The following is a 16321-nucleotide window of genomic DNA, read 5'->3' as shown; positions in this document are numbered from 1 at the left end:
TGTACAGTAGTTAAAGATGATCTTTATTAAGAATGGCTTCGTGCCCTTGTTTTTGACACTTGTTTTTTAATTGTAAGTCAATGTAATAACCAGTTAACCTAAACAATAGCTTTGTTTTTTTTGAGTTGAGTTTCCAGTGAAAACTGAAAAAAAAAAAAATGTTGATAATTATTAGAGTAATGTTGGCAGTTTTTGAACATGTCAGATCTTGCATAAAAAATCATTCTTATGCATATTTTCGCACAAGTCAACAAAAAAAAAAAAAAAAAAAAAAAAAAAAAAAAGGAGAGAGAGAGAGAGAGAGAGCAATAAAAGCTATTTTTTGCCATCATGTCGGCTAAGAACTTGCTCAATTTATATATATAATATACTAACATATTATTTGAGAGAATAATGTCATTACTGCAACAAATAGAATTTGTTCTCTAGACGACAATTTGCTGTTAAACCCATTTTCCATTTCAATGTAAATTTAACTTTAATTTCTTATTTCTTATAACAGTTCTCAGGGAATAAAAATACAATAAACATTGTGAAATAAGAGAAAAATGAGCTTTCAAAAAAAAAAAAAAAAAAAAAAAAAAAAAAGAGTTTCATTAAATACAAAAGTAATGAATTTTTGATTTATCCTTGTTAAAATGATTGTGGAAACAGTATATGTTCGCTTTCAAACCATCAAATAATGTAGTTCTTGTTTGTATGTCTGCATAACGTTACGAGATAAAGTCATGCCCTTTGTTTTGTTTTTACTCGAATAAAAAAAAAAGCAATAATATCAATTGATAGTTTATTCAATTAGGATAATCGAATTTTATCCTTTTGTCTAGCATCCTTTTCAACACCTAGTACTTGACAAATTGAGCTTATGCGTCCATAAAAATGACAAAAAAGTAAAGAAAAAAAAAACTTGCTATATATAACAGGAGTTTTTTTTTATTTTTTTTATTTTTTTTTTTACTAATTACATTATGATGCCCTTGGCCATACTAATACTGTTTTCTTTTCAATTGCATAATTAAAAATAATGCATGACCTCATCAAATATGATTAAGCCACTTACGTTTATTAATGGTTCTTATAGAAACAAATAAGCACCATTAAGATCTACTTGCATATGATAGAAATAGTATTTTTGGCTGACAACAAAGAAATCTTTTTCACAGTACTCTATTAAACGAACCCTTTATTAAACTCCTAAGATATAATTTCTTTAAATATCAAATAGGATACCTCAATTGTCAAAACAAACAAATACTCCTGAATTTTGTTTCTTTTTTTTTGGATAAACCAAGCTAAAGAGAATTACTTTTTAATTATTAAACTTTGATGGTTGAATCTATAAATTAATACATATGCATAAAAAGGAGAGGAACATAATGCAAAATAACCAATATGTTTATCAAAAGAGGAGGAGGAGGAGGGGAGGAGTTGTGTGTTTACTCCTTTACCAAATTCTTGTTCCACTGTGTACAACAATAACCTTAATAGGCCCCATTCTCACACAAAATGCCTAAAGTGATCTACCTTGATTTATTTTGATTGTCACGTGGATCAGCTGATTTAGCAAATTTGGTATCATTTCATGTTGGCATTTTCATAAACAAACAAATTCTTTAAAAGAAAAAAATGGAGTTTTTATTATATTTCAAGTTTTTTTTGATGGCGAGACCAAAAAAAGCGAAGTTTAAGCTATATACAAAATGCTGAACTTGCAATATGAAAATTGATTATCACCGAGTTAAAACTTTGGAGATCAAATTTGTAAATATAAAGAGAGAGGGAAATAAGATGCGTAGTAGGGATATTATATTTGATGAAGTTTTGTTTATGAATAGATAATTTATCCACCGAAACCATAGAGGGTACGACCTTGTCTCTTCAAAGCATAGACAACATCCAAAGAGGTAACAGTCTTTCTCTTGGCGTGTTCAGTGTAAGTGACGGCATCACGAATGACGTTTTCAAGGAAGACCTTGAGGACACCACGGGTTTCTTCGTAGATGAGACCAGAGATACGCTTAACACCACCACGACGAGCGAGACGACGAATAGCAGGCTTGGTAATACCTTGAATGTTATCACGAAGAATCTTTCTGTGACGCTTGGCACCACCCTTTCCGAGACCTTTACCACCTTTACCACGACCAGTCATTTTTTAGAATATAATGAGAAAAAGAAAAAAAAAAGTAGGGGAGACGGATCCGAAGTGGTGCTTTTATAGGTTTGGAATAAAGTCACAGGGAAGTGATTTTTTTTAAAAAAATCTTGAACTACCGTTCTATTTTTTTCATGAAAAAAAAATCGCTTGTAAAAAAAAAAAAAAAAATTGTAGAGACGCAGTCGCGCGTTCGGTTGTTTTCATTTTTTTTTGCGAAAAATGTTGTTTTTCTTTATATCTACAATGGACATATAAGCGTACAAGCAAAATAAAATCAAATTGAGTTCTCTCTGTTCAAATGATACAGCATGAATAACATTCATGCTCTTGTTTTTTGTTTTTGAAAAAGTACATGTTTTTCATTTTTTTTTTATTGCGTCTGGACATTGAGAAAAAATTTTTTACTTGTAAATTTTTTTTTCCATAAAGCGCGCTTGAGAATTGGGAGAAAAAATTCGTAATGAGAAAAAAAAAGATAGTTTCAATCAACCATATTTAGTAAAGATACAAAAAAGTTATAATTCAATGTCCGTTAAATTCATTTGAAAACTCCTTATAAAAAGCAAGGAAAAAAACGCTGCCCATTTTTAGAATTTCTTTTTTTTTTTTCCTAATACACTTTTTTATATCTTTAAAATGGCTCGTACTAAGCAAACTGCTCGTAAGTCCACCGGTGGTAAAGCCCCCCGTAAGCAACTCGCTACCAAGGCTGCCCGTAAGTCTGCCCCCTCTACTGGTGGTGTCAAGAAACCTCACCGTTACAGACCCGGTACTGTCGCTCTTCGTGAAATCCGTCGTTACCAAAAGTCTACTGAACTCTTGATCCGTAAGCTCCCTTTCCAACGTCTTGTTCGTGAAATCGCTCAAGACTTCAAGACTGACTTGCGTTTCCAATCTTCTGCTATTGGTGCTCTTCAAGAAGCCTCTGAAGCTTACTTGGTCTCTCTCTTCGAAGATACCAACTTGGCTGCTATCCACGCCAAGCGTGTCACTATCCAACCCAAGGATATCCAATTGGCTCGTCGTCTCCGTGGTGAACGTTCTTAAATCATCTAATTTTAATACAAATTTTTTAAGAATACCCTCTATTTTAAACTTCAAAACTTGCACCATGTCACCTTTTTAAGTATCATATTTCCGCCATTACATCAATAAGAAGTGATTTTTCAATCTTGTACAGCTCTAAATAAATAAAATCATGATAAAAAAAAACTATTGTCTCTTATTTTGCTTTTTTTTTTTTTTTTTTTTTGCTTATGCTAATGTATAAAAGAAGTTTTCATGTTTTACTAAAACGCATTTTGTTTTTATTTTTGTTTTTTTTTGTGCTAGACAACTTATTAACTGCATGTTTGATGTTTGGCTGTACATAATGAAAAATCATATACACTAGGAAGATCATTTCCTGCTTTAAAAAAATTGTTTTATTTACAAATAATCAGAAAAAAAAAGTAAAAGGGCATCAATTCTACAGATGAAAATGAAAGATGAATGATTTAATTTTCAAGAGACAATAAAGAGTTTAAAAGGGATATCAAATAGGACAAAATATGCTAGAAAATTATAATGATGGAAGAAATGTTTATATATTTGTTTCTCTTCCTCTTTACATTTCTTGAGAAGCACCAGCCTTCTTGGTCTTACTGGGCAACAAAGAGGCGTGGATGTTGGGAAGAACACCACCTTGAGCAATGGTGACATGGCCAAGGAGCTTGTTCAATTCTTCATCGTTACGGATGGCAAGTTGAAGGTGACGAGGGATGATACGAGACTTCTTGTTATCACGGGCAGCGTTACCGGCCAATTCGAGGATTTCAGCAGCGAGGTATTCGAGGACAGCAGCGAGGTAGACGGGAGCACCGGCACCGACACGTTGGGCATAGTTACCACGACGGAGGAGACGGTGGATACGACCAACTGGGAATTGGAGACCAGCCTTAGCTGAACGAGTTTGAGACTTGGAGCCAGAAGCAGACTTTCCACCAGATTTACCACCAGACATTTTATGTGTATTTCTTTATAAGTTTAAAATGAAGAAAGAAAAGGAAAACAAAAAAGTTCAATGCGAGCTTATATATATTTCTATGGATTTAAAATCCGACAATAATTTTTTAATAAAGTACGCGCGCGTGTTGTTATGAAAAAAAATTTTGACAAGCTGTCTTTTTTTAAACAAAAGCAAAGGTACAAAGAAAAAAAAAAAGAAAAAAATTTAGTGTTTTTTTTTACATGATTTAACAACTCAGATATATTTAATTCGAATGTAAATCGCGTTTTTTTCGCGATTTCACGACTTTTCTATTATGTTTTTTTTCTTTTTTGATTTTTCACACTGTGTAAAATTTTCAAAAGGCACTTCTATATTTGGAATAAAAGTCACGAATACAAATGATATATAAACTCATGATTTTTTCCTCGACATTTCCTTTTTTCTCTTTTCTTTTGTAATTAACTTTTATATCAAAAATGGCTGCTGATCTCCCTACCAAAGACAACAAGAAGACTGCCCCAAGGGTGACAAGAAGAGAAAGATCTCTCGTCGTGAAACCTACTCCTCTTACATCTACAAGGTCTTGAAGCAAGTCCACCCCGATACTGGTATCTCCAACAAGGCCATGTCTATCTTGAACTCCTTCGTCAACGATATCTTTGAACGTATTGCCTCCGAAGCCTCCAAGTTGGCTGCCTACAACAAGCGTTCTACCATTTCTTCTCGTGAAATCCAAACCGCTGTTCGTCTTATCCTCCCTGGTGAACTTGCCAAGCACGCCGTCTCTGAAGGTACCAAGGCTGTTACCAAGTACACCAGTTCTAAATAAACAATTCATACGTGTAAACGCCCCGCTTTTTCAATACAATTAAAAAAGAATGATTTTACAATTCATTTTTCATTACCCTACTTCACCTATTTACTTGTACAGAACTTTTTTTTTTCCATTCATGCCATAATTTCATTGTAAAGAAAATAAAGTATTTATTTTTTTTTCGTACTTTTTTTAATTTTTTTTTTTTTTATTTTTAATTATCTCATCTTGGGCAAAGTAAAAATGTCATTATCATTATCGGTTCCAAAATCATCCATATCAGCGTAAAAGGCACTAAGATCGTCTTGTAGGTTTTCTTTAGCTAATTGTGCCTTTCTTGCTTCTTCTTCCTTAGCCTTTCTTAATTCTTCTTCTCTTTGCTTCTTCTCTTGTTCAATTGCATATGAGAACTCTGAAGCATAAGAGGATTTATCCCAGTAAGCTAAAAGCCCGTCCATTTCATCGCGTGCTGGAATTGACCATTCTGACTGTCCATAGACGGGTATAAAACTTTCTTGACTAGCAAATGAGACAAGTACCTTACGTCCATCCACCTCTAATAACTCTCTCGCGTACTCTAAGGCCATAGCAGCATACTAAGGGCAATTCTATGAGCCTTACAATAAACTAACCCGAGAATGCTTACCTTCACAGTAGTAAATTCTACAAAGGCGAACTCGCAAGACATCTTGGTCAATTTATCTCTAATCAAAATAGCGCGATGGATGCCTTCTAGAGATTGTACAGCACTGTAGATAGATTCCTCAGTTGACAAATGGTCTAATTGGCGCAGAAGTATCATGGTACTAGGAGCAGTAGAGATATCCTTAGTTCCATCATTGATTTCGATCGTCTCGGTATCATAGGTGCGCTTTTCAGCAGAAGCAGCTGTTGACAATAAATAAAGCGTTCCCTGATGTCTAATAACTTACTCATATACGATTGTCTGCATTCAGTACATGTACGGCGACTAATTGGATTGAAATGACCGCACTCAAGGGGGATAAGTACAAGAGGTGAAACTGTATACATTACCTTTGTACAACGCCACTCTTCTCTGTCATCGCCTTGGTTGTTTCTTTTGCAATAATCAACACGTACATTGTAAGAATGCATATCAAAAGTTCTATATTTCTCAACAAACTGAATAGCATGTCCTACACTTGTGAAGCGAACAAAAGCGAATTTTCTGGATTCACCTGTTTCACGGTCTTTGATGAGCGACACATCATCAATACTAGCGCCCATATGAGATAGTTTGCTTTGAATCTACTTGTCATGATGATTAAAAAAAATAAGCAAATAAAAAAAGGGGATGCTTGTATGGTGAAATATACATCGATTTCTCTTGCTCTATCAGGCAAATTCCTCAATACCACATTAATATTGGGTGGAAGCTGTTCTCTTCGCTCGTTGTATCTAAATTCGTCTTCGTAACTTCTCTTATCATCAAAAGAAGAAGAGCGTCTATTATCAGACTGTCTTTCTTCACTGTGTCTATTGCTGCTGCTATGACGGCTATTTATTGCTTCCTCCTTTCTTCTTGAAGTAGTTTTCTAATGATAATAAGTTTATATATACAAGTTTGGCTTGACATACTTGGTCATAGTGGTCTCTTTTATGTCGGACTGGACTAAGTGACCTTCTTCTTCTTCTTGAGGAGGACTCCCGTTGGGAATAAGAGTGTCTTGGCATAATAATCAAAGGGAAGAAAAGAAAAAAGGAAAAAAAAAAAGAAAGTGACTGAAGAAAAATAAAGGACTTCGCACATTCAATTTAGAAACCTTTCATTGCCCATAACTCCTTTAATCAAGAATAAATGAATAGACAAGGTAGATTAAGCTAAACCCATTTAGCACTATCTTGGTAAAGGTCTTTTGAATTTATAACTTTTTTTTTCATATTCATTACGTAAAAATCAACATTTTTACATGAATTTTCCTTCCTATTTAAAAAATGTTCGCATTTCCTATTGTTGCATTTTTCATTCTTCAATTAGTACAGTATGTTCTTTTCTTTGTCGATATTTGTAAGCTAGCTTTTAGACGCTACCATGCTTCCTCAACAGAAAAGAACCTATTAACCATTCTATGATTTGAGGAACAAAACTCCGATAACTCGGGGGATGGGCCAAGGGAGGGGGGTACAAATAAGCAGAAAGAGAAATCGTCTTATTTTTTTTCTTCTTCTTCTTCTTTGTTCTTGCTATGAAAGACTATTTCTTGCAGTTACTCGAGCCTTCTGTCCTCAAAATGGAATCTTGGGTCAAGTCAATCGCTGCTGACGTTCCACTCGAGACAGACTGGGCACAGTCGTCTTTTGGGTCTTGGTAAGATCAGCTTTAGTTGAGTCCCTTATACTTATGTTGAGAAATTTAGGTATAATGAGCCTCGTCAACATGGATTGGAACTCATGTTTTTGGCTTCTTTTTATGCTTTTGCTACTTTTCTATCTTTTCGTCGTCTGCTACGACCTGGTACGGAGAACTACAAGCTGTTGACACAATTTCAGCCACCTTGCAGAGCTTCTTTAGCAGAAAGAGCCATGACACTTTCACTTATATGTTCACTCTTGCTTACCTTGACACACAAGATTATTCGTAACAGAGTCTGGTTTATGATGCAACCTTGTCATATGAGTGGTGCCTTGCTGCTCTTTACATTGATTTACCCCAACAAACAATCCCCTTTTCCTCATATCTTCTTTAATATCTATCTTCATCTTCAATGGGGCGCTTTGGCTGCTCTTGCCTTTCCTGATTTGAGAGAACATAGCATGATTGGTGAAACGTTCAATTTCTTTGCAGGTAAAAGAAAATAATTGAACCAATAGAATAATGTTGAAATTGACCTTAAACTAGAACATATTCTCTTGTTGGTCGTACCTATCTATATGATCTATAGTCGTCGATATGTAGTATTACCTAAATCAAAGGATATTTTGTTTCTGTCATTCTTTACCTATAGTTTTTTCCATACACCTGTTTTGCATATCACATCTCTTATCTCTGGTTTCAATCTAAACTATATGTTTGCTCCTCCACCAAGTAAGTACATAATATCATAATCAAGGCACATTTTGGTTGCTAATATATGTTCAGTCAAAATCCTACTTCAATTAGGTCCTCTTTATAGAATTGTTATGTATGGTGCAGCTTTTATTTTCAAGTTTGTTACTCGTTTTATTGCAGTTGAAACGATACTTGCATTAATGCCACGCAAGAAGTTCGCCAATAACAATACATATCAACTTAAAAAGAAGTCGAAAAAAATAGAATAAATACACTTTGTATGTGTATCTGTTCAACATTGTATAGAAAAGGTTTATCAGATCATGCAAAATAGACGGTGTAACATAACATCCTCACTTGTTAAATTTAAAAAAAATACATATATATATACATTTAATAAAGAACTGTTGCATTGCTTTAATCAGAACGAGTTGGAAAATCAGGAGTTTGATGGAAATGATACTAAATCAAAAAGTAATTGATTGGAAGCTTAGAATGTCACAAGCATCTTTTAGTGCTTTAATGCGTTTTGTCGAGTTGGTTGTTACTTGTGTATGTATATAATTTACTTGTTTTTTTGCTCTCATAATTATTGATTGATCTATTTCCATTACTGCTTAGAGTCTCCTGCTGTTTATTACTATCAATAGAGCTTTCAACAATACAATTAAGCCTATGATCCAATCAACTTGCATCAAAAGCAGAGTCACACAGCGAGCACTCATCAATTGCACTTTTTTTTCTCCTCTACTCTTTAGCATTCTCATTTCTTTTTATATACAAGAACAACAGCAAATATGGTATGTCTATTAATATAAATATGTCTTTATAATTTTTTCTAATATGCTCTCTAATAGACTACCGCTGCTCGTCCCACCTTTGACCCCGCAAGAGGTAACGATAACAAAGCACCTAGTTTCCAATACAGTGCTCGTGATCTTGCCTCCCACACAAAGCTCAAGTTCAGACAGCCTGGCCAAGGTACTATCGATGAAATTGGTGATAGACAACAGCTTCTGGAAGAATTGAGAAGAGCAGAACAAGAATACTATGAAGAAAAAGAAGGCAAGGCTTCTACAACTCGTCTTATCAAACAACAAGAAGAAAATAACCAAGAGAAGCAAAGGCTCTTAGAAGAAGCTGAACGGTTAGCGAAACTAGACAAAGATGCTAGTGATCAAGAAAGTGATAGTGATGATGATAATAGTAGTAGTAGTAGGTAAGGATGTTTCTATTATAATTATTTTTTATTTGACAATCCTTCAGTGACGAGGATGACGATGACGATGATAACGCGGCAGAGTTATTAGCTGAACTACAACGTATTCGCAAAGAGCGTGCTGAAGAAAAAGAAAGACAAGAGCGTGAAGCTAAAGAAGAAGCAGAAGCTGAAAAAGAAAGAGAAGCAATGCAAGGCAATCCCTTGCTGAATATCGGTGATGAAAAGCGTGACTTCAGTGTCAAGAGAAGGTAGGAAATACACACAGAGCCAAGGCCAAGAGTTTTTTTCCCATGTTGGCACTTGGCAGGCAAAAGAAAAAAATAGTCACTCATATTTTGATAGATGGGATGATGATGTTATCTTTAAAAATCAAGCCAGAGGTGCTGATGAAAAGCCTAAAAAGAGATTCGTAAATGACATGCTTCGATCTGATTTCCATAGAAGATTCCTTCATAAATATATTCACTAAATAAGGGACATTTACTGTGGGTGATTATTTACAAATAAAGTTACTGCGGCATCAAAAAAAAATATGATATAAATAGCTGACCTTGTCGATCTCTTTATTTCTATAATTATGCCTCTTTCTTCTTCTTGTATATCTATTGAACTTCTTCCAGAATTTGGTTGGTCTATTAAAGACCAAGCTGTTTATGGCCCTGGATCAGTCTTCCAAGGTGTGTTTAGAATAATTTGTGTTGTCAGATACTAACATTTTATCAGGTTTTGTTAAATTAAATATGAAAGCATTGGATGTAGAAAGGGTTCGCCTTGTTTTTTATGCTACAGAAACCATTCCTCCTTTTGATATTGCACCTGGCGTGATGCGAACTTCTCGACACACTCTTTTTAGTATTCAACAAGTACTTTGGGAATCCAAAGACCAAGCATTAAAAGTGGATACCAATTCTGATTGCTCTTTACCTTTTACAATTCAGATGCCTATGGTTCAGTTTCCTCCTTCTATAAGCCACTCTGTCTATGAATGTCTTTTTCAGTTGATTGCTATTGTTGACACACCTGCTTCTCTGCAAAAGAAAGCAATGCCTATTAAAACTGAAATACCAGTTATATGTATGCCTTTTATTGAAACAAGTATCTTAAAGACGCCATTGCTTCTAGAATCTCAAAACGGACGTTTGTCGGCAAGGATTAAGATGGCCACAAAGGACTTTGTGCCTTGTGATTTTGTTAGCATTGGTCTTCACGTGGATAGCGCGAACAATGGCAAGAAAAGATCGAATACGCTCCAATATGTCACTGTACAACTCAAATTGATCCAGACTATGCAGATTCGTGTCTTTGATGATATACCTGATCAGACCAAGACAGTAGCAAGCGCTGCTCAGAAATTGCTGTTGATTAGTCGCCTAAATGGAAATAGTTCTTATTGTGATGCAGATTTGTCCCTAAAAATTCCTGCTGATGTTACTCCCTCTTACAATTATGGAAGACTCGTCCAAATCTCCTACAAGCTTCAGGTATCTGTGGAACAAAAGGGTCCTATGGGCGGCATCTGGAACTATATGGTATCCCTTGATGATATTCCAATGGCAATAGGTACACTTGGGCACGGTATTCGATCTTCAAATGAACTTCAAATGTATTCTAGTTGTGAACAACGCAATTCTGATATGCTTGTTCCTAAATTTATGAAGGCTATTGAATATGAAGATGCATTGCCAGTTTATGATCCATGCAGATTACCTGACTACACAACTTTAACTACTGCTACTGCTGCTATTAACTCTTGAAAGAAGTATTTATTGATTGCATTATTTATTTAGACCTTTGTATATATCTTCATTTCTCTGCGTGCTTCATAATAAAAATACGCATTTCTAGAATTCACAACTAAGTCTCATAGCCTGGACTCGGAAACAACAAAAATGTGCTAGACCCACGATAATCGCGCGTCATTTCGTTCACTTGTGTTACTGTACCATCTTGACACGCTTCATTCTTGCGATCTTTTTTTTTGTATGTTTCACAGAGGAAAATTTTACCCCGTATTTCCAGAAAGAGAAGGAGCCTGCCATCCGTGCCCTTCGTTCCTCCGGTGGGTCGGTAAAGTTTGTTTATTTTATAACCTATCATTTTCTTTGGGCGTTTACAAAACAAGAACACGTTACATGTAATTAAACGTAGATTGTAATTCCCTCAAATTCATTAGACTCGTATTTAAGTTTCTTTTCTTTACTCTCAGATATATGATACACTTTATACTGACCACTTCTCTTACATTAATGCGTAACATAATGTTCTTGGTTATGGCATCAATTAGAGGGAACAAAAAGGATGTACAAACTAATCATCATCACGTTTTCATGTTTGGGTGGTTTGTTTGGAGCAGCAACTAATTCCTTCAAAAAAATTTTGGGATAGATTTGTTTTCACTTGAGGAAATTTATTGAATAATACCTCTCTAGAAAGAAAAGAAAATTTCTGTTGTGGTACAGATGTGGTACTAGTTTGCTTAAAGAATACAACATGCGACAATATTTCGAGACTCTTTTTCATTCTGTTCCAGCTCTTTTCTTTTATAATTTCTGAAGATTTTGTGTGCAGACTACAGCTATTTTATACCTCAGTCATCTCATATACTATCGATTTCTCATTTAATTTCATAATGTGTTCCATGTGTGTTATTATTATTACATAACTGCGAATAACTAACCGCCCACAACACCTTCGGTCCTTATGCAAACCACATGTGAGGGAATTTGCATGATTTGTTTTGTCTTGACAGATGGTATTATTAGGTCAACAAAATGTTTGAGTAAATTTGCTGTTTCCTTTTTAAACTTTGAATCTCTTGATCTTACATAATAAGGAACTGATTACCTTCTTTCAATATTGAGCGCTTTGCTGATCATTTTGAAATTTAAACTTGTTGCCTCTAAACAAGATTTTCATAAGATCAGAGTCTCGCGTGAGTTTAACAGCGATAGTTATAGCGATTATTAACTACAAAATTGCATTTTGTGTATACTGCCACGCAAATCAGTAAAGCAGATATAGTTTTTTCTCTAGTAGAACGGCCATATCATATTGATATCTCAACAATCTTCATTGAACAATGCCATGATACGTTTTACTAGACTATGACCCTTTTCAAGCTGTCTTCCCAAGTTCAAAGAGATACCATCTATAGTAAATATGACACAAGATTACTCCTATAAATGAAAAGGATTTTGGGTAGACGAAAAGGCACTCTTGAATTTTGGGAAGATCATAAGAGGAAGTAAAGTGCATCCAGCTTACAATAGCCACTTCCCTTTATTTAATCACGCTGGATATATTTTAGTTAAAGGATTGTCCTTCGTGGCTTATCACTTTCTATAATATTTCTTGTATGCCCATTACATTCATGAAAAGTTCCTGACGTTTACAAGTTTTGTTGTAAGTCTTCAATCGCTTTAGATCATTTTCAACCTCTCTCTCCCTTCTGAAAGACATAAAATTTTAGAATTCTGTGTATAACAATGAGGTATTAAACCATTATCCTTTTTTAATCTGAAATCAACTTCTAGTACATTGAACACTGCAAGAATGAGCTTGGTACTTCCTTTTATGATCCTCCTAAAAGAGTCCGTTTTCGTCTCTCCAGACCTTCTCTTCCCCTCATTCACTTATGAAAATGTTCCAGTGCCACTATTACTTTAAATGAGATCTCCCCAAACTTGAGGAGACGTCTAAGTTAGAAAAAATGAAGAAGCCACTGAGGGCGATCATCCGGCGTGATTAAGTAAGGGGTTTACAAATTTTGTGCAACAACAAAGCAATTATCATCTTCAGATTATTGCTTATTTCAGTCTCCAGTGGTATTTATGCCGAAATTACAAGTATGCCATTTGTGTACTCAAAAAAATAATTTTTAGAAAAATATAAAAATCATTGCTTTAGAATAAAACCATTATTGTAGAATAAATCAAAAACATTTTCTGCAATGACAAGAAATAAAACAGAAGTAGATTTTTCAATTCTTCTGTTTTAAATATAAAAAAAAGCTTTTCTTTCAATTTTTCTGTTTTAAATTAATAAACGAATCTACTAACCAGTAGTCTTTACTTTAAACTAAAACAGTAAGATCACTATTTGGCAGACTTGTTTTCCTTTTTTTTTTTTTTTTTTTTTTTTTTTTTTTTTTTGCTTTAAATTAATAAACAAGATTTTTTAAATTCAAAACAAAAAATTAGGAAATATCTCTTTTTTATTGTTTTTTATTTCATAAAATATCTTCATTTTATTCTAAAGTAATGATTTTTATATTTTTCTAAAAATTATTTTTTTGAGTACACAAATGGCATACTTGTAATTTCGGCATAAATACCACTGGAGACTGAAATAAGCAATAATCTGAAGATGATAATTGCTTTGTTGTTGCACAAAATTTGTAAACCCCTTACTTAATCACGCCGGATGATCGCCCTCAGTGGCTTCTTCATTTTTTCTAACTTAGACGTCTCCTCAAGTTTGGGGAGATCTCATTTAAAGTAATAGTGGCACTGGAACATTTTCATAAGTGAATGAGGGGAAGAGAAGGTCTGGAGAGACGAAAACGGACTCTTTTAGGAGGATCATAAAAGGAAGTACCAAGCTCATTCTTGCAGTGTTCAATGTACTAGAAGTTGATTTCAGATTAAAAAAGGATAATGGTTTAATACCTCATTGTTATACACAGAATTCTAAAATTTTATGTCTTTCAGAAGGGAGAGAGAGGTTGAAAATGATCTAAAGCGATTGAAGACTTACAACAAAACTTGTAAACGTCAGGAACTTTTCATGAATGTAATGGGCATACAAGAAATATTATAGAAAGTGATAAGCCACGAAGGACAATCCTTTAACTAAAATATATCCAGCGTGATTAAATAAAGGGAAGTGGCTATTGTAAGCTGGATGCACTTTACTTCCTCTTATGATCTTCCCAAAATTCAAGAGTGCCTTTTCGTCTACCCAAAATCCTTTTCATTTATAGGAGTAATCTTGTGTCATATTTACTATAGATGGTATCTCTTTGAACTTGGGAAGACAGCTTAAAGAGAGTCTATGAATTGTATTTTTGATATTGCATGCATTTTTTACAGCCTCTTCGGTATCGTCAATGAGACTTTGTCAATGGTAAGTTAGTGGGCACATTTTTTTCAATATTAGTATTGTCTTTTAATGACGCTTTGCTTTCTTCTTTGATCAGTGTAATGTAACAACTTGAATGATTTTAGCTACATGGACTTTTGCGACAGATATCAAAGATATCTAATAACAGCTGTATGCAAAATATACTTAACTTATCAATTGATTTCATTTTCAGCAATGAACAAGATCCTTACAAGTTTTATGCAACAAAGTGTTCTAGAAAAACATTAAAAGTGCAGATCACAAGTCCATAACAAAAAGTTACTATCTGAAACTGTTTTCATATATATTTAGTATAAACAACAGCAAGTAAAGGCGCACCGCAGTAAATTATACTAATAAATATGTTGCCGCAGCCATGGTACTATAAGTTATATTTGTGTCCCATTGGTCCATAAATCAAACATACTTTCGTGTTACATGTGTGGAATAGAAAAAGAAATTTTTGCCTTACGAAAGCCAAGACAAATAAGATTGTTTGCCAAGTTCCCAAGAATTAGTTATCCTTGGTAAAATTAAAAAATGCAGCTATTGTTCATTTATGACGTTCATTTTCATTGACCATATTTTTTATGATTCAATGCTTATAAATCACTTCTGTTTTTTTTATCTTGAGAAATGTCTTTTCATTTATCAACTAGGTTCAATTTTGTCAAAAGCACATTTTGAACAAGCAGTTAATTAGAGGTCCGTTGAATGAAGATAGCATATAAAGAGACCCTTTTTTCTGCGTAAGGATCTATTTTATCACTGATATTATAATGGAAATCGCTCTCTTGCCAGAATTTGGATGGTCTATTAAGAACTCTCCAGTTTATGGACCTGGATCTGTATTTCAAGGTAGAGAAAAAAAGTATTACATTATCATTGATATTTTTGAAGGATTTGTCAAAGCAAAATTTACAGAAGAGCAATTAAGAAAAGCTGATAGACTTCGTATCGTATTTCATGCTACTGAATCTATCTACAGCTCAGCATACATCATTCCCATATACAACAATCAACTTTTTGGCACACAAAAGACTCTTTGGAAGCGAAAAAATAATATGGAACAAACTTCACTCAAATGGGAACCTGGAGTGCAAGCATCTATCCCTTTCATCGTTCAATTACCCCTCGTTCAGTTTCCTCCTTCAGCCAACATCACATCAGATGGGAAAGAGATGTCTTACCAATGTAGACAAGTACTTTCCGCCTATCTAGACGATTCAGAAGCTAGTGTGATCGCAAAATGTCACAAATCAATCAACTATATACCATTTGTTGAAACAGGTATATCTAAAAAACCAATCAATATATCAAACTTGGAGAAAACACCATTACCCGATAATGATAATACAAAACAGCCTTCGGTTAATGTGAACCTCCATTCACTTGATTATATATCTGGAGATAAGATACCTTTGTCCTTGACATTCCATCATATACCCAAAAAATCAATTGATTCTGTTTCCTTCAGACTGTATCAAGTCCAGACTTGGAATAAAATCACTAGAAGTGAAAAGTCAATGAAGGGTGAATTCAGATCAAAACACCTTGTCTCTCAGAATACTATCAATTCATTATCAGAGTCAGCAATCATTGAAAGTGGCGGCAACAGTGTTAAGTCTTCTCTCAGCACTTCTCTACAGATTCCAGTAGATACCTTGCCTACATTCACCTATAGTCCTGTCTTTTCGCTCTACTATTCACTAGAAATCACAATCACGAAAAAGGGAAAACTCTGGTCTCATAAACTTGATCTCAATCATGTCCCTATCAAGATTGGTACGCTTGGGTATGGTATTAGATCATCAGAAGAAATCAAGATTTACTCTGTATTTGCTAGTGTATTTGATCATCAAGCAAACCAAAGACAAGGTACAGTCCTGCCTGTGCCACGGTTTTTAAATGTAATTGAATATGAAGACACTTTGCCTGTATACATCAATGAACAACTTCCTACCTATGAATCTATTGTAAAGACTTAACTATGGAAACTGCATTAT

At 34.3% G+C, this 16321-nt stretch overlaps 9 protein-coding genes across 9 annotated transcripts; 6 read left to right on the top strand and 3 right to left on the bottom strand.

The window, feature by feature from the left end:
- Positions 1–1840: 1840 nt before the first annotated feature.
- On the bottom strand, positions 1841–2309 carry B0P05DRAFT_602779 (histone-fold-containing protein; the record flags this gene model as incomplete). Its single annotated transcript, XM_051583276.1, has 1 exon — positions 1841–2309. Exon 1 carries the CDS (start codon positions 2150–2152, stop codon positions 1841–1843), a length of 312 nt encoding a protein of 103 aa, XP_051437067.1. The 5' UTR covers positions 2153–2309.
- A 446-nt stretch (positions 2310–2755) lies between these two features.
- B0P05DRAFT_533042 (histone H3) lies at positions 2756–3370 on the top strand. Its single transcript, XM_051577166.1, has one exon. The coding sequence runs from the start codon at positions 2795–2797 to the stop codon at positions 3203–3205; it is 411 nt and encodes a 136-aa protein (XP_051437066.1). The 5' UTR covers positions 2756–2794; the 3' UTR covers positions 3206–3370.
- Positions 3371–3497: 127 nt separating this feature from the next.
- B0P05DRAFT_533040 (histone H2A) lies at positions 3498–4163 on the bottom strand (the record flags this gene model as incomplete). The annotated part of the gene is made up of 1 exon (XM_051577165.1): positions 3498–4163. One exon carries the CDS (start codon positions 4158–4160, stop codon positions 3765–3767), a length of 396 nt encoding a protein of 131 aa, XP_051437065.1. The 3' UTR covers positions 3498–3764.
- A 132-nt stretch (positions 4164–4295) lies between these two features.
- B0P05DRAFT_602776 (histone H2B) lies at positions 4296–5144 on the top strand (the record flags this gene model as incomplete). Its single annotated transcript, XM_051583275.1, has 2 exons — positions 4296–4342; positions 4650–5144. 2 exons carry the CDS (start codon positions 4296–4298, stop codon positions 4975–4977), a joined length of 375 nt encoding a protein of 124 aa, XP_051437064.1. The 3' UTR covers positions 4978–5144.
- A 5-nt stretch (positions 5145–5149) lies between these two features.
- Positions 5150–6697, bottom strand: B0P05DRAFT_533035 (uncharacterized protein). The gene is made up of 6 exons (XM_051577164.1): positions 6562–6697; positions 6300–6518; positions 5998–6231; positions 5895–5955; positions 5609–5850; positions 5150–5558 (listed from the first exon to the last, which is right to left on the bottom strand). Exons 1-6 carry the CDS (start codon positions 6655–6657, stop codon positions 5181–5183), a joined length of 1230 nt encoding a protein of 409 aa, XP_051437063.1. The 5' UTR covers positions 6658–6697; the 3' UTR covers positions 5150–5180.
- A 472-nt stretch (positions 6698–7169) lies between these two features.
- On the top strand, positions 7170–8241 carry B0P05DRAFT_465841 (TMEM164 family-domain-containing protein; the record flags this gene model as incomplete). Its single annotated transcript, XM_051574290.1, has 4 exons — positions 7170–7291; positions 7341–7768; positions 7823–8008; positions 8153–8241. 4 exons carry the CDS (start codon positions 7170–7172, stop codon positions 8239–8241), a joined length of 825 nt encoding a protein of 274 aa, XP_051437062.1.
- Positions 8242–8572: 331 nt separating this feature from the next.
- Positions 8573–9776, top strand: B0P05DRAFT_533030 (Pre-mRNA-splicing factor Cwf15/Cwc15). Its single transcript, XM_051577163.1, has 4 exons — positions 8573–8772; positions 8830–9191; positions 9239–9442; positions 9537–9776. The coding sequence occupies exons 1-4, from the start codon at positions 8770–8772 to the stop codon at positions 9661–9663; spliced, it is 696 nt and encodes a 231-aa protein (XP_051437061.1). The 5' UTR covers positions 8573–8769; the 3' UTR covers positions 9664–9776.
- Positions 9772–11046, top strand: B0P05DRAFT_506381 (uncharacterized protein; the record flags this gene model as incomplete). Its single annotated transcript, XM_051575537.1, has 2 exons — positions 9772–9871; positions 9918–11046. 2 exons carry the CDS (start codon positions 9772–9774, stop codon positions 10946–10948), a joined length of 1131 nt encoding a protein of 376 aa, XP_051437060.1. The 3' UTR covers positions 10949–11046.
- Positions 11047–15094: 4048 nt separating this feature from the next.
- Positions 15095–16303, top strand: B0P05DRAFT_578120 (uncharacterized protein; the record flags this gene model as incomplete). The annotated part of the gene is made up of 2 exons (XM_051581834.1): positions 15095–15173; positions 15216–16303. The coding sequence occupies 2 exons, from the start codon at positions 15095–15097 to the stop codon at positions 16301–16303; spliced, it is 1167 nt and encodes a 388-aa protein (XP_051437059.1).
- Positions 16304–16321: the final 18 nt, after the last annotated feature.

Source organism: Gilbertella persicaria (genome assembly GCF_025201335.1).
Source record: "Gilbertella persicaria strain CBS 190.32 chromosome Unknown B0P05scaffold_10, whole genome shotgun sequence".
NCBI classification, from domain to species: domain Eukaryota; kingdom Fungi; phylum Mucoromycota; class Mucoromycetes; order Mucorales; family Choanephoraceae; genus Gilbertella; species Gilbertella persicaria.
This window is presented reverse-complemented; position numbering and strand designations above follow the sequence as displayed.